The 26,357-nt window shown below is 38.1% G+C and overlaps 3 protein-coding genes and 1 pseudogene across 5 annotated transcripts; all 4 read left to right on the forward strand.

Moving 5' to 3' along the window:
• The first annotated feature begins 5,829 nt into the window (after nt 1-5,829).
• Nucleotides 5,830-8,667, forward strand: LOC114169231 (G-type lectin S-receptor-like serine/threonine-protein kinase At1g67520; annotated as a pseudogene). The gene is made up of 5 exons (XR_014986597.1): nt 5,830-7,177; nt 7,460-7,567; nt 7,651-7,823; nt 7,903-8,113; nt 8,382-8,667. The product of XR_014986597.1 is annotated as a G-type lectin S-receptor-like serine/threonine-protein kinase At1g67520 (transcript).
• A 20-nt stretch (nt 8,668-8,687) lies between these two features.
• Nucleotides 8,688-9,606, forward strand: LOC114170127 (putative cysteine-rich receptor-like protein kinase 32). Its single transcript, XM_028055611.2, has 2 exons — nt 8,688-8,852; nt 8,926-9,606. Exons 1-2 carry the CDS (start codon nt 8,709-8,711, stop codon nt 9,229-9,231), a joined length of 450 nt encoding a protein of 149 aa, XP_027911412.2. The 5' UTR covers nt 8,688-8,708; the 3' UTR covers nt 9,232-9,606.
• Nucleotides 9,607-13,581: 3,975 nt separating this feature from the next.
• On the forward strand, nt 13,582-16,860 carry LOC114169232 (G-type lectin S-receptor-like serine/threonine-protein kinase At1g67520). Of its 2 annotated transcripts, XR_014986180.1 has the most exons (7): nt 13,583-14,851; nt 15,209-15,316; nt 15,400-15,572; nt 15,650-15,860; nt 16,120-16,355; nt 16,438-16,588; nt 16,662-16,860. XR_014986180.1 is itself a non-coding variant. In XM_028054284.2 (5 exons), exons 1-5 carry the CDS (start codon nt 13,684-13,686, stop codon nt 16,245-16,247), a joined length of 1,788 nt encoding a protein of 595 aa, XP_027910085.1. In that variant the 5' UTR covers nt 13,582-13,683; the 3' UTR covers nt 16,248-16,338. The 2 variants fall into 2 exon arrangements, 1 of the variants encoding a protein (XP_027910085.1); XM_028054284.2 differs by lacking the exons at nt 16,438-16,588; nt 16,662-16,860 and having other exon boundaries at nt 13,582-14,851; nt 16,120-16,338.
• Nucleotides 16,129-17,016, forward strand: LOC114170128 (G-type lectin S-receptor-like serine/threonine-protein kinase At4g03230). Its single transcript, XM_085668472.1, has 3 exons — nt 16,129-16,355; nt 16,438-16,588; nt 16,662-17,016. Exons 1-3 carry the CDS (start codon nt 16,267-16,269, stop codon nt 16,965-16,967), a joined length of 546 nt encoding a protein of 181 aa, XP_085524598.1. The 5' UTR covers nt 16,129-16,266; the 3' UTR covers nt 16,968-17,016.
• The last annotated feature ends 9,341 nt before the right edge of the window (nt 17,017-26,357 follow it).

Raw genomic sequence — 26,357 nt, forward strand, 5'->3', positions numbered from 1 at the left:
ACAGTGAGGGTTCGCGCGATTTGGGAACATAAATAGAGGATATGGCCTCGGTTCTGTAAACACCCGAGGCAGAAACAGCTATAGGCCTCGGTTCTGCTCCACCCGAGGCCAAATCTTCCGTTATAGGCCTCGGTCCATTCACACCCGAGGCCAAAAAGTGTGCTGTCAGTGGCAGTTTTGGAAATGTGGGGGCCACAGATGGGTTATAGGCTTCAGTTGGTTGAGAACCGAAGCATAAAACTGGTTATATGCTTCGGTTGGTATGGGACCCGAGGCAAAATGCTGAGAATAATTTCAAAAATGCCACCGCCTCCTTATAGGCTTCGGTCCCGCAGTAACCGAGGCCTATAAGGCGAGTTAAAAACCCCATTCTGCACTAGTGACAGGGAGTTCTCGCATCTGCTCACATCAACAAGTTGATGATCATCGCAAAGAGAGAAAACCACACACATAAATCAAACAAACAGAGGATAAGCTAGAGCAGAAAAAAAGGAGCTATCATGCAGTTACATTCAATTTCACAGTCCAAGATGCACATGTCAACCAATCATGTTATGACTTTCAAACAATACACTAAGACTCACGACACGACTCATCCGGATACATATAATTACTCGGATTCAGCGGATACTTGCACTTGTGGTGGTCTTTCCTGCTCTACCGAGCCAATTGTTACAGTGTTACATCCCCCCACACAAGGTTAGCCCTAAAGGGGTTTCAGGCCTCCTGCTACTCTCACCACTATAGTCAGTACACTCTACGTGAGACTAACTGACTCTTTAGAGTGTCAAGATGCAATCATTACCTTGAATCCTTATTAGATTATATAGATGGGGCACAACCATGAACTCCCACTAATAGGGGTCATGGAATTACGTCCCGACCAACTGAGGCCCCACCATGAGGTCTCACCTAGAGGCTCATGGAATTACGCCCTAACCAAATGAGGCACCACCACGAAACTTCGTGGAATTACGTCGCAACCATATCAATAACATATTCCATCAACCAATATAACTTTCATACTCATACCAAACCCATGATCACATATATAACCAACCATTCATTCATGCTCCATATTAAGATCTGGTCAAACTCATCATTCACCACCCATAAACCATCTGTACTCATGCATATTCACCCATCTCATGCTTTAATATAGTAAATCATTCAAACATATGCCAAATATCCAAGAACAGAGAAACCACAAAACCAGGACGCATTCTCGCCTAGCTTCTCGCTCAAGCAGAAAGGTCTTGCACAGGAGAGAGGGATCGCTCAGGCAGGCTCCTTTCGCCTTAGCGAGGGCTCAAAAAGAGGAACAGTGGTGGCATCGCGTTCTCTCGCTTAGGCGAGACCTCCTCACCTGAGCGAGATGGCTTGTCGCTCAAGACTAGAGCTCGTAGCCTAAGTGACAGCTCACGCAACACCTAGGAGAGTTTTCTAATACTCTCGCTTAGGCGAGCTCCACTCGCTTGGGCAAGATTATCAGACTTCCTCCATTGTTCACGCATACAACAACCGAAACTCTTTCAAACAGTACCCAAAACATTACCATACTATTATAAGTGTCACACAAATATCATAATCACTAAACAGAGCTAAAAATGAACCAAAAAGATGAAAAGGCGTGGAACCCTAGCTTCCCTTAATTGCAAAGGTTACTGGGGGTTTGAGTATGAACAGAGAAGCACCGTAGCTCCTAGGGTAGTCTAGTGAGCTGGAAACAAGAACAATGGGGCAAAGACAAATTACTACAGTTAGCCTTAGTTGGAACCGTGCAACTCAACTGAAAAGTAGAGAGTATGGGTTGGAACAACTTACGTGGAGCGGAAAAATGGGTTGAACTCACTTGAAGACGAATGGGTTTCAAAATCCTAGCAGAGCACAGTTGTTGTTCTAGAGAGAGTGCAAGGGAAACTGATGTCTGAAAAGTGTAGAGAATGAGGGTGTTAGGGTTGTTTAGGGTCTTGGACACCCTTTGCTCCAGTCTTAGGGCCAACTGATTAGGATAGCCCCTACAAGAACAAACTTAACTATGTGCTTCTCCTTCACCCTTAACCTCAAACCGTCTACACTGTTCCACTTCAAACCTCAGACATTGCCACGACATAAATCCAAGTTGATTCCTCAAACCTTGCTTCACGAGCACGCACCGATATCTTTTTATACAAATCTCTGAACTCAACTATTCATTTAAAACTTGTGGTATACGAGCTTAGAACTCGATCTTGTAGCTACCTCGGCCCAAAGCGTTGCTTCTTAACTTCCAACATCATTTCATAGTCTTCTAAACCAAGACTCAACTTCCATCATCCATCGATATACAACCCTCTACATCTTCACATCGTGGAGACAAAAGATTATCTCATAGGCCCTACCAATCCTTGTAAGGGTGGGTAGGTCAAGTTGAGCTTGAATTTGCATTCCCTCATCACTATAGACACCAGACACAAAACACTGAGGCATAACAGAACAACTAGAACATACAAGGCAACACTCCATCATCTACAAACAATCAAACCTTTTGTCTGTCACACTTCCTTCCCCAAACCATTATAATTAAGAAAGGAAAAAATAACCTTTGATCTAGTCATGATTGTGCACCCTAATCACTTTATCAAGACGTTTTTTTGTTGTTAAAAACTTTGGTTTCACTAACAAACTCGATTGAACTTGAATACTCAAGCTCACGAGACATGACAAACCCACAACCTAAGGTCACACCAAGATGCAGTAACCCAAGTAGAGTAAGAGTCAATAATTTACAAAATGAAGTGTCAAACGAGGCAATACATGGTTCGTGGCCCTAAAAGAAAGCTGTAAATCCAACCCAGAGAGGCTAAGCAGTGGAACCTCCTTCACCCTGATGATCATGGAGAGTTCTCGCATCTACTCACATCAAACAAACAGAGAGTAAGCTAGAGCAGAAAAAAAGGATCTACCATGCAGTTACATTCAATTTGATAGTCTAAGATGCACATGTCAACTAATCATGTTATGACTTTCAAACAATACACTAAGACTCACGACACGACTCATCCAGATACATATAATTACTCGGATTCAGCGGATGCTTGCACTTGTGGTGGTCTTTCCTGCTCTACCGAGCTAATTGTTACAGTGTTACATCCCTCACACACAAGGTTAGCCCTAAATAGGTTTCAGGCCTCCTGCTACTCTCACCACTAGAGTCAATACGCTCTACGTGAGACTAACTGACTCTTTAGAGTGTCAAGATGCAATTCTTACCTTGAATCCTTACTAAATTATATAGATCGGGCACCACCACGAACTCTCACTAACAGGGGTCATGAAATTACGTCCCGACCAACTGAGGCACCACCATGAGGTCTCACGTAGAGACTCATGGAATTACGCCTTAACCAAATGAGGCACCACCACGAAACTATCATGGAATTACGTTCTAACCATATCAACAACATATTCCATCACCCAATATAACTTTCATACTTATACCAAACCCGTGATCACATATATAACTTTCATACTCATACCAAACCCGTGATCACATATATAACCAACCATTCATTCATTCACCACCCATAAACCATCTATACTCATGCATATTCACCCATCTCATGCTTTAAATAGTAAATCATTCAAACATGTGCCAAACATCCATAAACAGAGAAACCACAAAACCAGGACACATTCTCGCCTAGCTCCTCGCTCAAGCAGAAAGGTCTTGCTCAGGCGAGAGGGTCTCGCTCAGGCGAGCTCCTTTCGCCTAGGCGAGGGCTCAAAAAGAGGAATAATGGTGGCATCACATTCTCTCACTTAGGCGAGACCTCCTCGCCCGAGCGAGATTGCTTCTTGCTCAAGACTGGAGCTTGTCGCCTGAGTGACAGCTCGTGCAACACCTGAGAGAGTTTTCTGATACTCTTGCTTAGGCGAGCTCCACTCGCTTGGGTGAGATTATCAGACTTCCTCTGTTGTTGACGCGTACAACAACCAAAACTCTTTCAAACAATACCCAAAACATTATCATACTATTATAAGTGTCACACAAATATCAGAATCACTAAACGGAGTTAAAAGTGAACCAAAAAGATAAAAAGGCGTGGAACCCTAGCTTCCCTTACCTGAATAGGCAACTGAGGGGGTGTTTTTGAGTATGAACAGAGAAACGTCGTAGGTCCTGGGGCAGTTTAGTGAGTTGGAAACAAGAACAGTGGGGCAAAGACATATTACTATAGTTAGCCCTAGTTGGAACCATGAAACTCAACTGAAGATGAATGTGTTTCAAAACCCTAGTAGAGCACAGTTGCTGTTCTAGAGAGAGTGAAAGTGAAACTGATTTCTGAAAAGTGTAGAGAATGAGGGTGTTAGGGTTGTTTAGGGTCTTGGACACCCTATGGACCAGTCTTAGGTCTAACTGATTAGGATATCCCCTTTAAATTTTTAGGACAGAAAAAAAAGGGTTAAAGGAGAATTAAACTAGGTCGAAGTGTTAAAAAAACACTAATTTTAACTTTTACTAAAAATTAAGGGAGAACAAATACAAGTCGTCAATGAAAATTTGTAGTTAGATCGATGAAAACTAAAATTACACACTTATAAAGTTATACACAACAATAGAAAAAGTATATATTTAAGTGTTAAACTTGTCCTAAAATGATATTCCTTATCTTTCAAATTTCAAATAATGGAAGACAACAGATTACTAAAAAAAAAGGAAATGAAAGTGTTAAGTCCAATAAAACTAAAAGTTTTGTCGACCATTCTTAATGCGTTTCCCTTTATATTGGTATTATGCGCAACCATTTTAAAAGCGTTTCTGAGAATAAAAAAAATTAATTCGTTTATAAATTAAAATTAGTTTGTATATTTGTAAAATTATTTTTATTAATTTTTGTAAAACATATTTATTAATTTATTTACTAGATAATTTTTACTTGTACAAAGAAACTAACCTTTTTTTTTTTTTTTAATTTTAGAAGTTTTTGAAAGATTTACCTTCAAAAATAGAACCTAAACGAGTAATTAACTGATCCACACTTTTTCAATTACTTTAGTAAAGAGAACTGATGCTTTTCTTTTACTAAAGGGTCTTTTATTTTTCTTTTCAACAGAAAAGGCTTGTCATAATTAGAATTCGAGTTGTAGAGAAAATTCTAAAATGTTCTGTGTAATCATGACTTGACTTGTATTGCTGAAATGAAGATAATTTATAATTTTTATATTATTATAACTAATATAAACAAATATAACACCATCAGAAACCAGGACAAAAAAATCTCTATCCCATGCATGTACTAGTTAAATAGTGCCTTAACAAATATTGAACCTATAATTTATATATTTTTTATACTGTTATAACTTTTTCATGTATTCGTCTGCTATATTTAAAATTTTTAGATATGCATTTCAATATATATATATATATATATATATATATATATATATATATATATATATATATATATATATATATATATATATATATATATATATATATATATATATATATATTCTGTAGAAATAGCGTTGTAATTACTTTCATAAAATCAATACGATAACCTCACTGCACATGAGGTTTTATAAGGTTTGCTTTCTGATGCATTGACAAACAGTTTTTTCATTGAAAATAATTAAGATAAGTCACATATCTATTGTTGAAAAAAAATATAATATAAAAGATTTTGTAACAAAAATAAATATGATAAAAAGGTTTTTACTGATTCCTAATAAAAAATAGACATTCCCATCATTCCAATGCTTCACTCTTTATTTGCATAATACTCTTAAATAATACTAAAAGGTTTTTCCTTTTACAAGTATTTAGTTGATAATCAGTTTCTCCACATATTTGATCATATGTTTAATTTAAGTGACAACAGTATAACAGAAAATTAGACTTAAAAAATACATGCATACTATTTCAACTTACTCACATATATAGTATCACTCTCATTCCTTCGCAAAGCACTCTCTTACAGATTAGCCTTTCAATACTTAAAGCATCCGATGAGGCTTATCTTACAGAAACTACTGCTTGCTTTCATGCACTTGTGGTTGTGCTGGAGTTCTTGTGTTCATGTTCACGCAGCACATGACAGTTTAAAGCCCGGTGATACACTGAATTCTTTCTCACCATCACTATATTCAAAGAGTCGCAAATATTTTCTTGGATTTTATACGATTGGAATTGCGGATGGAGATTTTACTTACTTGACAGTCCAAAGTGCATATGAGAATCAGATAGTTTGGGAGGGTAATAGAGAACAATCGGTCGACCAGAGTGATGCAGTTCTATCCCTAAACTTCTCAGGCGTGCTGAAAATAGAATCTGAATCTGTGAAGAAACCAATAATTCTGTATTCTCCTCCTCAACTTATCAACAACACTGTGGCCACTTTGTTGGACACAGGCAACTTTGTGCTTCAAAAACTTCACCCCAATGGCACAAACATTCTTCTGTGGCAGAGTTTTGATTCTCCCACTGACACTTTGATCCCCACCATGAAGTTAGGAGTTAATCACAAAACAGGCCATCGTTGGTTACTTGTTTCACAGTTGACCGATTCGCGTGCGACTCCTGGTGCCTTTAGTCTTGAATGGGAACCGAAGGAACAGGAACTTGTGATAAGAAGACGAGGAAAAGTTTGTTGGAAAAGTGGGAAAATGAAGAACAATAGATTTGAGAACATTCCAGAAGATGCACAAGGAGTGTTGAACTACACCATAGTGTCTAATGAGGAAGAAGACAGCTTCTCTTTCACATCTACAAATGAAAACCTTACAAGTTGGTGGACCCTATCGAATACTGGACGCTTATTTTACAATTTGGAAGAGGGATATGTTGCAAGGGCTGATCTGTGTTATGGATACAACAACACAGAAGGAGGGTGTCAAAGATGGCAGGATATACCTAATTGCAGGAGTCCTGGTGATGTCTTCACCAAAAAGAGTCTTCGTTCTAATTATGAAAATGTAACCTATGATCAAAATCAGAATATTAGTCACAGCGATTGTGAGGCTGCGTGCTGGAGCAATTGCGATTGCAATGGATTCAAAGAAGTGTATTATGATGGAAGTGGTTGTAGATTCTATCGTTGGAACTCATCAAAAGATATTATAGTTGACGGCAGTGTTTCGGGTGAAGACTTTTACATACTGGAGAACAAAGGGAACATAACCCCTCTTCATCACGGTATGTTTAATGCTAACTTTATTTTATTTGTCATAGACAAAAAAGAAGTCTTACTCTAAAATATATACAGCAAAGTCTAAAGATTCCAATGATACTCTAAATTTCATTGATTGCGAAGTTCTTGAACATTTTTGTTTGCTGAAACTTTTTGACAGTTTTTGATCTCCAAATAGAAACATAGCACACAGTCATTTTACTGCAACGATTAACAACGGCTTTGAAAAATTATAAAGCCTTAAAATTTATAATTGATACTTGAAGATTTGTAATTATTGTATACAGGTACAAAAAGGTGGATATGGATAAGTACAGTAACAGCAGCCACTTTACTGATAATATGCGCATCCATTCTATTCCTAGCCATAATGAAACGAAAACATGTGCTTCAAGGTGGTTGGATTCAAACTCATTGTTTAAAACAACCTTTTAATCATTTTTCTATATTTTGATATTCCTCATTTTCATCTGAACAGAGAAGAAACGGAAAGAAATGGCGATGAAATTATCCGAAATCGATGATTTTGGAAATGATTTTAAAAAGGGACACGGTTTGAAAGTGTTCGATTATACATTAGTTGTGGAAGCCACAAATGGGTTTTCATCCGAAAATAAGTTAGGACAGGGAGGTTTTGGACCAGTTTAGAAGGTGATTTAAATTACTTAAGTTTATGTATTTGAAAACTTTGTTTTGAGTACTCATGACACTTTTTATCTCATTTTATTAGGGAACTTTGCCAACAGGCGAGGAGGTTGCAATAAAAAGACTTTCAAAAAGTTCAACACAGGGAATTGTGGAGTTTAAAAACGAAGTAACTCTTATATGTGAACTTCAGCACATGAATCTTGTTCAACTACTTGGTTGCTGCATTCATGAAGAAGAGAAGATTCTAATTTACGAGTATATGCCCAACAAAAGTTTGGATTTCTATCTTTTCGGTGAGGAATGTGTTAATCATTATCTAATTATGTGTTGTTTTGGATGTCAAACAGATAAATTTATTATCATTATTATGCAACTATCCAAACACATGGATTATAAGATTGACTTTTCTCAACTACAATTGTTTTTTATGATAGATTTACTATAATTACCCATGTTTTCCTAGGTAGAATATCATGAAGAAAAGTTACTTTTTTCTTTTTACATTTGTATAGTATACATGCTAACGCATATCATTATCACTATTGTATGACCATGGAGAAGACCGTACAAGAAGCAAATTACTAGATTGGAATAAGCGGTTCAACATAATACAAGGAATTTCTCAAGGATTATTGTATCTTCACAAGTACTCAAGACTTAAAGTCATTCTCAGAGACTTGAAAGCTAGTAATATACTTCTTGATGAGAACATGAATCCAAAAATTTCAGATTTTGGAATGGCCAGAATGTTTACCCAACAAGAATCCGTATCAAATACGAACAGGGTTGTTGGGACATAGTGAGTTTGCTGAACTCTTTGTTACATTTATTTTGTGTTAATGTATAACTAAAATTTATTTTGCATGCAATATTTTTTGCAGTGGTTATATGTCTCCGGAATATGCTATGGAAGGAATTTTTTCTACAAAGTCAGATGTGTACAGCTTTGGAGTGTTGTTGCTTGAAATAGTTTGTGGACGAAAAAACACTAGCTTTTATGATGATGAACACCCAATAAATCTAATTGGACATGTATGTAAAATAAGGTATAGTGAGATTGCTTTTCAGCATGATATTCTACGTCTAATTTCTAAAATTCTTACAGGTATGGGAATTATGGAAAGATGGAAAGTGTTTTGAATCAGTGGATCCCTCATTAGAGGAAGTATTTGATTGTGATGAAGTGCAGAGGTGTATTCATGTTGGTCTCCTATGTGTTGAACAATATGCAAATGATAGACCAACAATGTCTGACGTTATATCAATGTTGACAAATAAGAGTGAAATAGTGTCTTTACCTAAAAGACCAGCATTCTATGTTCAAAGAGAGATGCTTAACCAAAATTTATCTTCTCCGGGGCTGTGTACTGCTTCTACGGTTGAAATTACTTCTTCGTTGGAAATAGAATAATATCAGTGAGTTATTTACTAATTAAAACAAGAAATTAGATATTGTCTTTTGCTTTTCTTTTTTTATTTATCCTTCCCACCGTCCAATATAAATGGTTTTTGGTAAGTTAATTTTTTCAGGTGAAAGAGCCGGAAGTTATGCATAACTTTTTTTATGTAATTGCCTAGAGGTTGTTCTCTTTGGGTGGGCAACCATGTAAGATTTCATTTTTAGAGATGTTTAATGACATAGACTGTCATTTGGTAAACTAACAATTTATAGTACACCTTTTATTATGTTCCTTTTATTGTGTTAGTTGTCTGTGGACTTCTTAATGACATGTAACCATTTTATTGTAAAATTTACGAGAATGAGATACACCTTTATCTTGCTTTATGTGTATGTGTTCTTTGTTTGTCACTATTCTTGTGAAAAATAAGGAACGATACAAGAGATACAAGAGAGATTAAATTATGCTTTTAAAATTTTGCAGTTTTATCGCATATATTGTCTGTAACAATACTAAAAAGGTTTTAAACAAGGAAATGAGACATTTTTACATTTTTTAGTTCAAGTTTTTACCTCTTGGTAGGCTAGGCATGTTTTGGAAATTAAGGTGTTGAAGGCATAGTGTAAAAGCTCGGTGATCTCCTTCTGGACTTAAATGCCTGTTGGGTGCTCTAGTGGAGTTCTAAGACTTCTCCCGTTTTCCGTTTTGACGAGGGCCGCGTTGAGGCAGCGTACTACGGCCCCTCCAGAGCCGTGCCGAGGTGACTAACTATGGCCTCATAGGGAACTGCACCGAGGAGATTGTTTGCGATCTCTTTTGCACTCACTTTGGGGAGACAGACTTCGATCTCCTTGAGAATTGTGTAACAATTCACCTTGGCGACTCCAAGGTTCTTGGACAAGCAACTCTTGACAATTATTAAAGTTTTATGCAAATTCTAGAAGAATCTAGAAAATCGTAAGATAAAAGTATTGAAATGTAATTAAAGTTCTAAAACAAAAAAAAACCTAAGATAGGAAGAAAATATCAAAAACATTTTACGTAGGAAAAAATTTATAACATTTCACACAAGTTGTGGCTAGCACTTTCTAGAATACTCTATAGATCTATAAATACCCATATACTCAATCATTTGATAAATGACAAGAACAAAGACAACATCTAATACACCACTCCCAACTACAACTACATACTCCTTCCAACTACAACTTTCGCATTCTACTATCTTCACAATTTTTTCTATCCCATCAATTATTCTTTTCGCAACCTAAAAATACTATTAACACTTGCATGATCAAACTATTCACTTACTTTCGTATACCAAGTCTTGACTCTAGGGACACTAACACAATAAAGACTTTAACATTTGTCATTCTAGGCTTTTGGCGTTTGCCCGCACCCCGACATCGGGGACGTTAAAATTAACATATGACTTTAAATACCTGACGTTCCTTACACTAACAAGCTGCTCAACCAGATTATGCCACGTCCCCATCTTCTTCTCCAAAATAAAAAACCCTAGATGAACAAAAACACTATGGTAGCACCTTTGAGTCACCATTCTTGCACCATTGACGAAGGAGTTGTCGCACATAAACCACCTGCAATCTGCCACTGAAATCGAACCCTCAACACACAAAAACGCAGCAGCTACGACATCACGTCGAAACAAAAGATCGCGTAGAATCACATCGTCGTCAACCATCCATGGTTTAGTACATCTCGAACGCACCTGCACAACACCAAACGTGAGGACAAAAACCTGCAAGAATGCACCACCGAAAAACGCAGATCAGCACTACATCTCCACCATGCACGTCGCTTCACTTGTTGCCGCTTCGCATACCGCTACGTCGTACACTGTGGCAACACAAAAAGGGAAAACCAATCCATCAAAACTCAAATAAAACCCATGAGAGTTCAACCACAAACGTTCATTTGAGTTTCATGGGAAAAACTAACCTTCGTTTTTCCTCTCAATCGCTGTTAACGAAAGCTCTGATTCGTCCAGAAACGAAAGCGCGCAGGAATAGTGTGGTTAGCACAATCTCTGTACTATATTTTATAACTATCGACGTCGGGGTAACCAGAAACTGACGCCCTTTGACGTCGGGGAAGCAGAATCCAACATTTTTTTACGTCGTCGGGTGGGAGAAACTGATGTCTCTTGACATCGGGTATGCAAAAAGCGAACGTCGAATTAAATAAAGACGTCCCTTCCTTAAGCGGCCGACATCAATCTTCTCCTTTCAATTACAATAATGTCACTGGTCATTTTTGAGGTCTGATTTTTAACTAGCTGACGTTAAAATGACAACGTTATAAACTCTTTTTATGTTAGTGCGGTTCTTCCTCGGGGACGAAGAGGGTGGTGGGGCAACTCTCCGTTCAGCAACTCGTTAAGCTTGTAATTTAGCATTTGCAGGTGTGCTTTATATTGGATGTGCATGGCCTATAGCTCCTCGTCGTTCAACCTGCAAAGTTACTCGTTCTATAGAATCAACGCGTGTATCTAGATCTCATAGTCGTCATTGGGTTGGACTCCATCTCATTTATTAGAGCGGATGGCTCGGACAGTTGCTTTTGTCTTCTCGTTGTGACCATGAAAGAGTGAGGTCGAGGCAAAGTTTTATTTAGCCTCAAGGTGAGCACTAAATGTTTTGACCAAACTTTGGAGCATCTTGCTTCGACAAGTGGTAAGATCTGTGTGGTTTGATGACTCATGATGAATGCTCTTGAAGACTCAAACATAGGGATGTGTCATCCTCTGGAAGAATGACATGTATTTATATGATTTTTAGGCTTATGAAATGTTATAAAATAAAAGATAATAAAAGTCTACCATGTATATCGCAATTAATATGATAATAAAGATAATAAGAGATCAAATATACTATATATTTTGTTGATATATGATATTAAATCAAAATACCGAGATCATTGTATACAGTAAATATATTAACAAATATATCTTCAAATACTAGTAACTACTTTAAGCTAATAACACTAAATGGATCTTGTTGGACCATGTTCTTTATATTATATCTATTGGGTTGACCAGGTACAATTATGGTTATAAAATCTAAAATTACATATTTTTAAAGCTATACACAACTATAGATAACAAAATATATATTTAGGCCTTTTATAATTTGTGTTCCATTACAATGATCTTATTATGTAGTAATTTTCAAAATCTTAATCGTTCTCTCTAAAAGGTATGAGCAGAATTTTCCTATTGTGAGAAAAAATAATTGCTAAACTTGTCCACACAAAAATGATCCATATATACCTTTGAAATTTCAATAATGGAAAGACAACAAAATTGATGACTCGGAATAAGAAGGACATGAAAGATATAGGTCTCGGATAACACTAAAAATGTTGTCGGCCATTGTTAATGTGCTTCCCTTTATATTCAAATAAGTTTATAAAATAAGTTTAATTCGTTTATAAATTAAAGTAAGTTTATATTTGTAAAAAGTATCCTTATTATTAATGTTGTAAAATTTACTTTTTAATTTATTTACAAAATAATTTTAACTTGTATAAAGAGAAACCCTTATTTTTATATTTATAAGAGTTAATGAAGTATTGGGCTTCAAAAATATCTTTTGGTAAAGATAACTGATACTTTTCCATACTTTTTCAATTATCTTTTGGTAAAGATAACTGATACTTTTCTTTTAATAAAGGTCTTTTCTTTTTCTTTTCCAATGGAAAAGGCTGGTCATATTTAATATTCGAGTACCAGATAAAATTCTAAAATATTATGTGTTATCATCTAGACTTACATCGCTGAAATGAAGATAATTTATAAATTTTTATATTATTATAACTATCATAAATATAAAACTATGCCAAACCAGGAAAAAAGAAAACACTATCACATTCATGAACTAGGTAAGTATTTTGTGTCTTAACAGATATTCAACTTATAATTTATATATATTTTTTATTTTGTTATAACTTCTTTATATTTCTGTTATATTTTAATTTTTTAGATATGTATATATATATACTCACACACACACATCTCTAACTAATTATTCTGTGAAAGGAGCCTTGTAAATATTTTTATACAATGAATATGACAACCTCACTTCACATTAGGTTTTATCATCTGCTTGCTTTGAGATGTTTTAACGGATATTTTTTACAACGAAAGTAATTAGTATTAGTCACTTATTTCCAACTACGGTTGAAAAAATGAAGATAATTTAAGAGATTTTGAAACAAAAATAAGTATGATAAAAAGTTTTTACTGATTCCTGTACTTCCTCATTTTACAAGTAAATTTGGTTGATAACCAATGTCTCTTACATCTATCCACTATTTTATAAGACAAAGTTGTAACAAAAAAATTGTGGCACATAAAAACTACATATCACATAATAGTATCACTCTCATTTCTTGGCAAAGCACCCTCTTGCAGATTAGTCTCTCCATATTTGAAGCATCCCATGAGGCTTATCCTACACAAACTACTGCTTGCTTTCATGCACTTGTGGTTGTGCTGGAGTTCTTCCACTCATGTTCATGCAGCAGATGACAGTTTAAAACCAGGTGAAACGCTGAAATATTCTTCACCATCACTATATTCTAAGAGTCGCAAATATTTTCTGGAATTTTTTAGTGTGAGTGAAGCTCTTACTTACTTAGCAATACGAAGTGAAGATGAGATAGTTTGGGAGGGTAATAGAGAACAACCAGTGAATCAGAGTGACGCGGTTCTCTCCCTAGACTTCTCAGGGTTTCTGAAAATAGAACCTGGATCTCTGAAAAAACCAATTATTCTGTATTCTCCTCCTCAACCTATCAACAACACTGTGGCTACTTTGTTGGACACAGGGAACTTTGTGCTTCAACACCTTCACCCCAATGGGACAAACATTCTTCTGTGGCAGAGTTTTGATTACCCCACGAAAACTTTGGTCCCTACCATGAAGTTAGGTGTTAATCACAAAACAGGCCACCGTTGGTTACTTGTTTCACAGATCACCATTGAGCTTGCGACTCCAGGTGCCTTTAGTCTTGAATGGGAACCGAAGGAACAGAAACTGATGATAAGAAGACGAGGGAAAGTTTGTTGGAAAAGTGGGAAAATGAAGAACAATAGATTTGAGAACATCCCAGAAGATGCACAAGGCGTGTTGAAGTACACCATAGTGTCTAATGAGGAAGAAGATAGCTTCTCTTTCACATCTACAAATGAAAACCTTACACGTTGGTGGTCCCTTTCGGATACTGGGAGGTTATCTTACAATAATAAAGAGGGATATGTTGCAAGGGCTGATTTGTGTTATGGATATAACACAGAAGGAGGGTGCCAAAGTTGGCAGGGTATACCTAAGTGCAGGAGTCCTGGTGATGTGTTCACCAAAAAGAGTCTTCGCCTTAATTACCAAAATCAAACCAATGATGACAATCAGAATATTAGTCACAGTGATTGTGAGGCTGCTTGCTGGAGCGATTGTAATTGCAATGGATTTGCAGAATATTTTGATGATGGAACTGGATGTAGTTTCTATCATTGGAATTCATCCAAAGATATTATAGTTGACGACAGTGTTTATGGTCAAGAATTTTACATACTGGAGAACAAAGGAAACATAACCCTTCTTCATCACGGTAGGTCTATTGCAAATTTCATTTGATTTTGTTTTTCACAGACAAAAAGGAAGTTTCAGTTCTAATGATTCCAATCATACCCCAAAATATGTTCAGCAAAGTTTGTAAAGATTCCAATCATACCCTAAATTGCGTAGACCCTTTAAGAAGAGTGAATAGTTCTTAAGAATTTCTTTGTTTGTACAACTTCAGTGTGGATCTTCAGGGAATTGTGCTGAAAATTTTCTCTTATTTTGACTGTTTGATCTCCAAACAGAAACCAATACAGTCATATGCTACAATGCTTAAAAATGGCTTCGAAAAATTATAAAGCATAAAGTTAGTAATTACCCTAAGATTTTTAATTATTGTATGCAGGTACAAAAAGGTGGATATGGATAAGTACAATAATAGCAACTACTTTACTGATAACATGTGCATCCGTTCTATTCCTAGCCGTAAAGAAAAGAAAACAAGTTCTTCAAGGTAGTTACATACTTCAAACTTGTTGTTGAACGAAATCTTCTGATCTTTCTATATTTTAACATTTTTCGTTTTCAACCGAACAGAGAAGAGAAGGAAAGAAATGGCGATGAAATCATCTCTAATAGACGATTTTCGAAATGAATTGAAAAAGGGCCACGGTTTAAAAGTATTCGATTATACGTTGGTTATGGCAGCCACAAATGGATTTTCATCTGAAAACAAGTTAGGACAGGGAGGTTTCGGACCAGTTTATAAGGTGATTGAAACTAATTAACTTATTCATTCACAACTTTGCTTCAGAGCACTAATCGCCTTTTGTTCTCATTTCAAAAGGGAACTTTGCCAGCGGGAGAGGAGGTTGCCATAAAAAGACTTTCGAGAAGTTCTGCACAAGGAATTGTGGAGTTTAAAAATGAACTAACACTTATATGCGAACTTCAGCACATGAATCTTGTTCAACTACTTGGTTGCTGCATTCATGTAGAAGAGAAGATTCTAATTTACGAGTATATGCCCAACAAAAGCTTGGATTTCTATCTTTTCGGTGAGGAATATGTTAATGATTATGTAATTAGGTGTTGTTTTGGATGTCAAACATAAAATTAGTTTTCATTATTATGCAGCTATCCAAACACATATAGATGAACATTAATCTTTCTCAACTGCAATTGCTTTTTATGATAGATTTACTATAATTACTCATGTTTTCGTAGGTAGAACATCATCAAGAAAAACATTTTTGCATTTTATATTTGTATACTATACATTCTAACGCACATCATTACTATATGACCATGGAGAAGACTGTACAAGAAGCAAATTGCTAGATTGGAATAAGCGGTTCAACATAATACAACGAATTGCTCAAGGATTATTGTATCTTCACAAGTATTCAAGACTCAGTCATTCACAGAGACTTGAAAGCCAGTAACGTACTTCTTGATGAGAACATGAATCCAAAAATTTCAGATTTTGGAATGGCTAGAATTTGTAGCCAACAAGACTCTATATCAAATACGAACAGGGTTGTTGGAACATAGTGAGCTTGCTGAACTCGTTGTTACATTTATTTTGAATCAATGTATAACTAATATTTATTTTTCATGTAAAATTTCTTGCAGTGGTTATATGTCTCCGGAATACGCCATGGAAGGAGTGTTTTCTACAAAGTCTGATGTATATAGCTTTGGAGTGTTGTTGCTTGAAATAGTTAGTGGACGAAAAAACACTAGTTTTTATGATGATGACCACCCAATAAATCTAATTGGACATGTATGTAAAATAAGCTACGGTAAGTTTGCTTTTTGGCATGATATTCTGTGTCTAATTTCTAAAATATTTACAGGTATGGGAATTATGGAAAGAAGAAAAGTGTTTTGAATCAGTGGATCCATCATTAGAGGAGGTATTTGATTATGATGAAGTGCAGAGGTGTATTCGTGTTGGTCTCATATGTGTTGAACATTATGCAAATGATAGACCTACAATGTCTGAAGTTATATCAATGTTGACAAATAAGAGTGAAAAAGTGTCTTCACCTAAAAGACCAGCATTCTATGTTCAAAGAGAGATGTTTAACAAGAATTTGTCGTCTACAGAGTTGTGTACTACTTCTACGATGGAAATTACCACTTCGTCGGAAATAGGATGAATTAATTGTACATAAATTTAAAATAAAAAGTTAAAATTAGTATTCTTTAGACTAGTCTACTCTTATACAAACACAAGATTTGAATCATAAACAAAATCACAGTTTAGCTTAGTTTAGCTTACTAGAGAGGTAACGTCTTTTTAAGTACCAGATTTAAGCTCTCCCACAAGATTGCTGGAATGAACACAAACAATTTTCTTCCAAAACATTTTAGGACATAAGTAAATCTCATTAGCAATTTTTGCACAATTAGCACTTGGTCTTCTATCTTCTATTTCCAAAAAACTCTTTATATAAGCTTGAGAAGAGATGACCTCTGCAACCCGTTTTCATGTCTTAGCTTTAAACTCACTTGAATGTCTTCTTCCTCTTTTTTGTTATCATTTGTTGAGCTTTGACATAGAGAGGCATTTACTGCTTTGCGTGAAGTATTAATTCCTCTTCTCTCTTGTTGATCTGTGGTTGGTTCTGTTGTTCTTGTAGTAGACATCTTCACTGACATCAACCTTGAGTTGCAAAATTGGTAAAAATATACGACTCATTAGAATAAGATGCTTCATAATTACAATTTTACTCATATTTAGAACATCTAATTTTAGTTTTCTCGGATTGTAATTGAGATTAAATGCAATGATTTAATTTGAACTTCTCCAATTGGAATTATCTATTCTTAAACTAAAATTATTAGGATGTGATTCAAACAGTAGTACAAGTTATTTTCTGATCAAACGATTGTTGAAAAGATTTAAGAACCCTCAACCCCTAATACAACCACATTGTAGTTGCGATTACAGAATCCAAGAATATCGAAGAATTAAATGTTGAAGAGCTTCAAGGCTGCCTAGAAGCCCATGAGCAACGATTAACCAAAAGCGAGTCGGAGAAGCCGAATGACAGTCAAGCATTTAAAGCTCACACGTCAGAGAAAACACATTCATGACGAGGTTTTTGAGTTCGTGGTTGTGAGAGAAACTCCAAAGGTGGTTATGGAAAATAGTCAGAACTTAGATCATCAAGCGCATATGGCTAAGGAAGAGAACAATGAAGAAACAGAAGAACATGTGATATTGATAATGATTATTAATCCAGACTAGTTGAATAATGAAATCTAGTACATAGACACCGGGTGTTCAAATCACATGTCAGGTCATCGTTAATGGCTTGTTGACTTTGATGAGAAAAAGAAGATACAATTAGATTTGCTGACAACAGGGTCACTCAAGCTAAGGGCACTGGGAATGTTTTGCTTACAAAACAAGTTGGAAAACAGGCAATGATTTCAGATTCATAGAAACGCATGACTTTCATGACTGACGTGTTGCAGAAGGTGTTTGACTCTTGCAGAGAGCTCTGTGCATGTGAAAAAAAGGCTACAGCGTGAAAGAAGAGAACAAAAAAGTGTATTGATGTGAAAACTGTACTGTACAAAGAGAATGAAGAAAAGCGAAATATATACAGGAGCATGCACGGTTACTTAACCTAACGGAATAACAGAAAGAAAGGAACTAAGCGCCACACATGATGCATGTTAAGTGGTGGCGTCTTTGCTTCTGTTATTTTCACAACCCCCTCAAGTTGGTAGTGGATATTAAGAATTCCCAGCTTGCAGCGAATGAAATGGAAAGCAGAGGAAGCTTGTTAGGTAAACTTAAATGTGGGTAGTTGGAAGTTGTTGTATTAATTGTCTAGGAGATTGCAAAAGGTTGAGAGTGAGTCTAGCTATGATTAAGCATGCAATAGAGTTCATTAATTGTGAGTTAGGTAGTAGTTATATTTAATGAATGTAGTTGAAAGGTCATGTCCAAAGGCCTATAAAAGGACCATGTAGTGCTTCATTTCAATACACAACAAATCTGAATACAAAGAGTGTTTATCCAGAGAGACTTGTTTGTCAACAAATTGGCATCAAAGCTTGATCGAGATGGCCAGCTTAGCTAACAGCATGCCCATGTCGAAGTTATCAAAAGGCGTCAGTTATGATAACTGGAGTCTGCAAATGAAGGTTCTCCTTGGTTCCCAAGAAGTATGGGAAGTGGTCGAAAATGGGCACCAAGAACCAGAGGACATTGGAGAAATGACGATAGCCCAGATTGCTACGTTAAAAGCAACACGAGCAAAGGACAAAACGGCTCTGTACGTGCTGTACCGAGCTATTGATGAGTCCGGCTTTGAGAAGATAGCAAATGCTATGTCTTCAAAAGAAGCGTGGGACATTCTGGAGAAGGCATACAAATGGGATAACCGTGTCAAGCAAGTTCGGCTTCAAACTCTCAGAGGTGAGCTTGAAAGGATGAGGATGAAGGAAGATGAAGGGGTTGCCGAGTACGTCTCCCGAGTTGAGATCGTAGCGAATTAGCTCGGTAGAAATGGAGAGACGCTGCCCGCTTGCCGAGTGGTGGAGAAAATCTTGAGGTCGTTAACCGATGACTTCGAGAATATAGTTTGTTGGGAATCCAAGGACTTGACAGCACTCTCGATGGAAGAGCTTGTTGGGTCGCTTGAAGCGCATGAGCAGCGGAGAAGGAAGAAGAAGGAAGAGTCCCTTGATTAAGCACTCCAAGCAAAGGCAAGCATTAGGGAGAAGAAGGTTCCTTATACTCAAAACACTCGAGGCCGAAGTGGTAGAGGCAGAGGAAGATATGAAAGAGGTCAAGAACAGGTCGGCCAACAAAACTGGCGTGGCCGAGGACAAGGTGGAGGTCATGGTGGTAGAGGCCGAGGAGGTCATTCGAACAACTCAGGAGTTGAGTGCTTCAAATGTGGTAAGTACGGTCATTTTGCCAAAGACTGCTACTCAGGAGTCAAATGTTACAATTGTGGGAAGGTTGGACATTTCGCAAAGGATTGTCGATATGAAAGCAAGAAGGAAACGAACTTCCTTTCTGAGGATGTTAAGGAAGAAGGAAAATTGATGATGTCCAGGAGATCAAGTGTCGAGCTAAGTCCGAGTTGTTCTGACAACTCAGTTTCGTACCTTGATACAAGAGCAAGCAACCACATGTGCGGGGACGAGAATTTTTTTAAGGAGCTCACCAAAGTTGATGTTGGACATGTATCATTTGGAGATGCATCAAAGGTGGCAGTAAAAGGCCGGGGTACAATCTGGTACCTGCAGAAGAACAACCGAGTTGGAGAAATCAAAGATGTGTATTATGTACCCTCAAGAGCAACATATTGAGCATGGGCCAGCTGATGGAGAAAGGCTACTCGGTTCTGATGAAAGGTTGAGTACTATACTTGAAAGACAAGTCAGATCGATTGATTGCCCGAGTAGAGATGAAGAAGAACAGGATGTATAAGCTGGACTTGAAAATAATCCAAGAGAGGTGCTTGAAACTTGACGTGAAGGATGAAGCTATGAAGTGGCACTTCCGGTTTGGCCACTTGCATTTTGATGGGTTGGCCGAGTTGGTGAAAAAGGAGATGGTGCGAGGACTCCCGACGGTGGAGTTTGAAAAGAAATTTTGTGAAGAGTGTGTGCTCGGGAAGCATCCAAGGACCTCATTTCTGAGGACTGCCGAGTACTGGGCAAAGGAACAACTCAAATTAATTCACACAGACATTTGTGGACCAATTACCCTTGAATCTTTTAGTGGGAAAAGGTATTTCATTTCTTTCATAGATGATTTTTCAAGAAAAACATGGGTGTATTTTTTGAAGGAGAAATATGAGGTGTTTCAAGTGTTTAAAAGGTTCAAGGCAATGGTTGAAAAGGAGACTGGTATGCCTATCAAATCTGTTAGGTCTGATCGAGGAGGCGAGTTCATCTCATCAGAGCTCATGAAGTATTGTGAGGAGCAAGGAATAAAAAGATTTCTGACAGCATCATACTCACCCCAACAGAATGGAGTAGCTGAGAGGAAAAATTGAACCATACTTGACATGGTTCGTACAATGTTGAAAAGCAAGAACGTGCCTAAGGAGTTTTAGGCGGAAGCAGTGCAATGTGGCATCTATGTACAAAATAGATGTCCACATGCCAAGCTGAACGAGAAGACACCGCAAGAAGTCTGGAGCGGAAGAAAGCCGAGTGTGTCTCACCTCAAAGTGTTTGGTAGCATTGCTTATGGTCATGTTCCTGCTCAACAAAGGACCAAACTTGAAGATCGGAGCAAGAAGTACGTGTTTATTGGGTGTGATGAAAAAACCAAGGCGTATAGGTTGTTCAACCCAATAACAAAGAAGGTGATTATGAGCCGAGATGTTCAAGTTGATGAAGAGAGCGAGTGGAAGTGGAACAACTCGGAGAAAGAGCCTAGAAGCTTGGAAGTAGATACACCACCAACTGTGAGAGATCATGAGACTTCTGATGAAGAAGATGAACCTCTACAGCCTAGAGCGCGAAGCTTTCAAGACATATACAACTCGATTGACGAAGTACATGTTGTATGTTTCTTGGCAGATTCGGAAGACTTGAGCTTTGAAGAGGCCGTGCAGGAGGAAAAGTGGCAAATGGCAATGAATGAAGAGATCGGAGCAATCGAACACAACAACACGTGGGAGCTAACCGATCTGCCCAAAGGAGCTCGGCCTATTGGCGTAAAGTGGGTGTACAAGAAGAAAACAAACACTAAAGGAGAAGTTGAGCGATATAAAGCTCGACTCGTAGTGAAGGGGTACAAGCAGAAGGAAGGAATAGACTATGACGAAATATTCGCTCCAGTGACAAGGATGGAAACAATCAGGTTGTTTATTTCCTTAGCAGCTCAACACAGATGGACAATCTTGCAGATGGATGTGAAGTCAGCATTTCTGAATGGAGTCTTGGAGGAGGAAGTATATGTTGAACAACCACTTGGATACATGCAAAGAGGCGAAGAGAAGAAAGTCCTGAGATTGAAGAAGGCACTTTATGGCCTGAAGCAAGCTCCACGAGCATGGAATGAAAGAATCGACACTTACTTCAAAAAGAATAGGTATGAGCAATGCCCTTATGAACATGCTCTTTACATAAAGAAGAAAGGAGAAAATGTGATGTTCATTGCCCTCTATGTCGATGATCTTATATTCACGGGGAATAATGTTGAGCTAATTGAAGCATTTAAAGAAGTGATGAAGAAGGAGTTCGAGATGACCGACTTAGGTCTTATGAAGTATTTCCTTGGTTTGGAAGTCATTCAAGGGAAGGACGGTATCTTTGTGTCGCAGGAAAGGTATGTTGAGGATGTCTTAAAGAAGTTCAAGATGACGAGTTGCAACCCGGTTTCCACCCCTATGGAACCGGGCACAAAACTTTCTAAGTATGCAAATGGAGACCGAGTTGATGCGAGCAAATACCGAAGTCTGATTGGAAGTCTCAGGTATCTTACAAATACCAGACCAGATTTAATGCTGAGTGTTGGAATAGCAAGTCGGTATATGGAGGAACCGAGGTATACTCATTGGAAGGCCTTAAAGAGAATTCTAAGGTGTGTGAGAGGAACTGTGTCACTTGGTTTGATGTATACTAGGACGGATGATTACCGACTAGTCAGCTACTCAGACAGTGATTGGTGTGGAGATGTCGATGACCAGAAAAACACGTCTAAATATGTATTCTTCATGGGGAGCACGACGTTCACCTAGCTTTCAAAGAAATAGCTTATTGTAACACTGTCAACATGTGAAGCAGAGTACGTTGCAGCATCCTGGAGTGTTTGCCATGCAGTTTGGCTTAGAAACCTTCTAAGCAAACTATAATTGAAGCAAGAAAAGGGGACTATGATTCGAGTTGATAACAAGTCAACCATTGAATTGGCAAAGAACCCAGTCAATCATGAGAGAAGCAAGCACATTGATGTTCGATTTCACTTCATCCGAGAACAAGTGAAAGAAGGAAATGTAGAGTTGGAGCACGTTAAAAGTCGAGCACAAGCTGCAGATATGTATACAAAGTCGCTGCCATCCTCTCTGTTCGAGAACAATAAGATAATACTCGGAATGAAGGACAAGAAAAGCATTTAAGTTTATGGGAGGATTTTGTTAGGTAAACTTAAATGTGGGTAGTTGGAAGTTGTTGTATTAATTGTCAAGGAGATTGCAAAAGGTTGAGAGTGGGTCTAGCTATGATTAAGCATGCAATAGAGTTCATTAATTGTGAGTTAGGTAGTAGTTATATTTAATGAATGTAGTTGAAGGGTCATGTCTAAAGGCCTATAAAAGGACCATGTATTGCTTCATTTCAATACACAACAAATCTGAATACAAAGAGTGTTTATCCAGAGAGACTTGTTTGTCAACAGAGCTAAGGCTTTGGTGAGGATGTTTGCATCAATGCAATCTGAATGGCTGATTGATTATTGTAGAATAGTAGTGCGGGTTGAGCATGTTGAGCGTGAAAATCTTCCAATAAATAAAAGAGCCATTGAAACTCGCACGTGGTGGATGCAAGAGCCTTATATTTGGCCTCTGGTGAGCTTCTCGAAACTATGTTTTGTTTCTTCGATTTCCAAGCTAGAGGAGAATGACCAAGATATATAATATATCCAGACAAAGACTTTCGAGTTTTGGGGCACCCAGCCCAATTTGAATCACTAAAACTATTAAGCTTGATTTCACTATTTGCATCAAGAAAGATCCCATCTCCTGGACTTTGGTTTAGATAACGTAGAATTCTAAGCGTAGCTTGATGAAGAATGGTGGTTGGTGCATAAACATGTTGACTTAGGTTATGTACCGCGTACGTGATCTCCGATCTCATATTAGTCAAGTATATGAGTTTACCAATGAGTCTCCTAAAGGATGTAGGGTCCTTGAGAGGAGTTCCTTGATCAACAGCAGCTCGTTTGGAGAAATTCATAGGAGTAGAGACTGGTGCTGAAGCAAGCATCCCAGTTTCACGAAGAAGATGTTAGGATAAAGAGGCTCTAGAATGGAAAACTTATTCACTTTGCATTGTGTTTATTCATGGCATAAGCAATACAATTTATAGGCTTACAATTTTCGTCTGTTGTACTCTCAACGGCTATAAACGACTAGTACATTAACTACCCAATGGCTAATGCATTAACTATTCAACAGCTAGTATATTAACCACCCAACGTCTAGTACATTAACCACCCAACAACTAATACATTTAAGTTTATTAAAATAAAAACCCAACAAAACTCTCCCATAAACTTAAATGTTTCTTTTATCCTCCATCCCGATCAGTTTCTTGCAATTATTGAACAACACAATGGGTAGTGGCTTTGTAAACAAATTTGCAACTTGATCTCGGCTTCCCACATGCACCAGCTCCACATTGCCTTCCTTTACCTATTCTCGGATGAAATGAAAACGCACATCAATGTGCTTCCTCCTTTCATGGTTGACCGGATTCTTTGCCAACTCAATGGCTAACTTGTTGTCCACTCGTATGACAGTACCTTCTTCCACTAGTGCAGGAAGGCCTTTTGGCAGCGGTTATTTTTCACATTCTGCATCGGTTCCCGGACCGAGGCATATTGGGGCGAGGCCAAAGGAGGATAGCCTTTGGCCTCGGTCGCAACCCGAGGCCATATGTCACCTTTTTGCCTCGGTTCTGGTATGAACCGAGGCCTAATATTCCTTCTCATAATTAGGGTTTCCTTGTTCTACAGTTTAGGCGCGGCTGCGTTTTGGCTTGATTCGCGGTGGTTTAACATTCCGATCTGCTTCATGAGTTTTGTGGTGCGCGATTTAGGTTCAAAGTGCAGGTGGCTTCGTTCTGCTCCAATGGTTGCGATGAGGGTGGTGGACGGCGGCAACGACAAAGCGCGAACCGAACCAGAGAGAGAAGACTTTGCCGTGTTTCTGAGAAAGGGCGTGGAAGGTGCGGTGGAGCGGTTGTCTCATCTGGTGGAGGTTTCCGATTATGAGGATGGAGAAGGGCCCTGGGGGAAGGTTCCAGAACCTTCTTGTTTTGAATAAGAAGCTCCAAGAGAAGAGAAGAACGATGCATGTGAGAAAGTGCAGGTGGACGCAGATGATGGCAGCGTTAAGGGTGGTGGACGGCGGCAGGGGCTCGCATGGTGGTGTCGGGTGGTGGGCTCGCCGGAAGTCGTGGAGAGAAGAGGAGACAACAACTGGCCGAAATTTGTAGAGAAAAATGCAGAGCAGCTGGCGCGCGCGAGGAAGAAAGGGGTTCTGTTTTTTAGCCCTAATTAAACCATATGGCCTCGGTTCAATTTAGAACCGAGGCATATAACACCTATTTGGCCCCGGTTCCCTGAAACCCGAGGCATATAACACCTTTCTGGCAACCCTTTTGGCTTCGGGCCTCCTTAACCGAGGCCTATAACAGCTTTTGGCACCGGTTTTTTTTGAACCGAGGCCTATAACTACATTTGGCACCGGTTTTTGTGTGAACCGAGGCCTATAAGTTGCCTTTAATTTCAAAATTGTCACCGCATCGTTATATGCTTCGGTTCCTCGCCAACCGAGGCCTATAAGGCGAGGTAAAAATGCAATTATGCACTAGTGTTCTTGTTTCATCTCTAGTTTGCTTAGAAGATTTCTAAGCCATACCGCATGACATACACACCATGATGCTGCAACATACTCGGCTTCACACGTTGACAATGTTACTATGGGTTGCTTCTTTGAAAGCCAAGTGAACGTTGTATGGCCCATGAAAAATACATATCTAGATGTGCTTTTCCGGTCGTCTACATCTTCGCACCAATCACTATCTGAGTACCCTACTAGTTCGTAGTTGTCCGACTTAGTGTAGTATAGTTTGAGTGATATTGTTCCTCGAATATACCTTAGTATTCGCTTCAGAACCTTTCAATGACTGTAGCTCAGCTCCTTCATATACCGACTTACTATTCCAACACTTAGTAGTAAGTCTGGCGTTGTACTCGTCAGATAACGAAGGCTTCCAACCAAGCTTCGGTACTTGCTGGCATCAACTCGGTCTCCTCCATCAAACTTCGAGAGTTTTGTACCCGGTTCCATTGGGGTCGAAACCGGGTTGTAGTTTGTCATCTTGAATTTGTTCAAGATCTCCTCGGCATACCTTACTTGGGACACAAAAATGCCTTTCTCATCCTGTTTGACTTCCAAGCCAAGGAAGTACTCCATCAATCCCATGTCTGTCATCTCAAACTCCTTTGTCATTATGTCCTTGAATTCTTGAATCATCTCAGCATTGTTCCCCATGAATATAAGGTCATCTACATAAAGAACAACAAACATTACATCACCTTTACTTTTCTTTATGTACAAAGCATGTTCATATGGACATTGCTCATATCCTTTCTTCTTGAAGTACTTGTCAATGCGGTAATTCCATGCCCGAGGAGCTTGCTTCAACCCATAAAGCGCTTTCTTCAATCGAAGTACTTTCTTCTCTTCTCCTCTTCTCATGTATCTCAGTGGTAATTCAACATAAACTTCTTCCTCTAGGATTCCATTCAGAAATGCTGACTTCACGTCCATCTGATAGAT

Source organism: Vigna unguiculata, chromosome 11 (genome assembly GCF_037176805.1).
Source record: "Vigna unguiculata cultivar grain cowpea cultivar isolate G323 ecotype 2 chromosome 11, ASM3717680v1, whole genome shotgun sequence".
NCBI classification, from domain to species: Eukaryota; Viridiplantae; Streptophyta; class Magnoliopsida; order Fabales; family Fabaceae; genus Vigna; species Vigna unguiculata.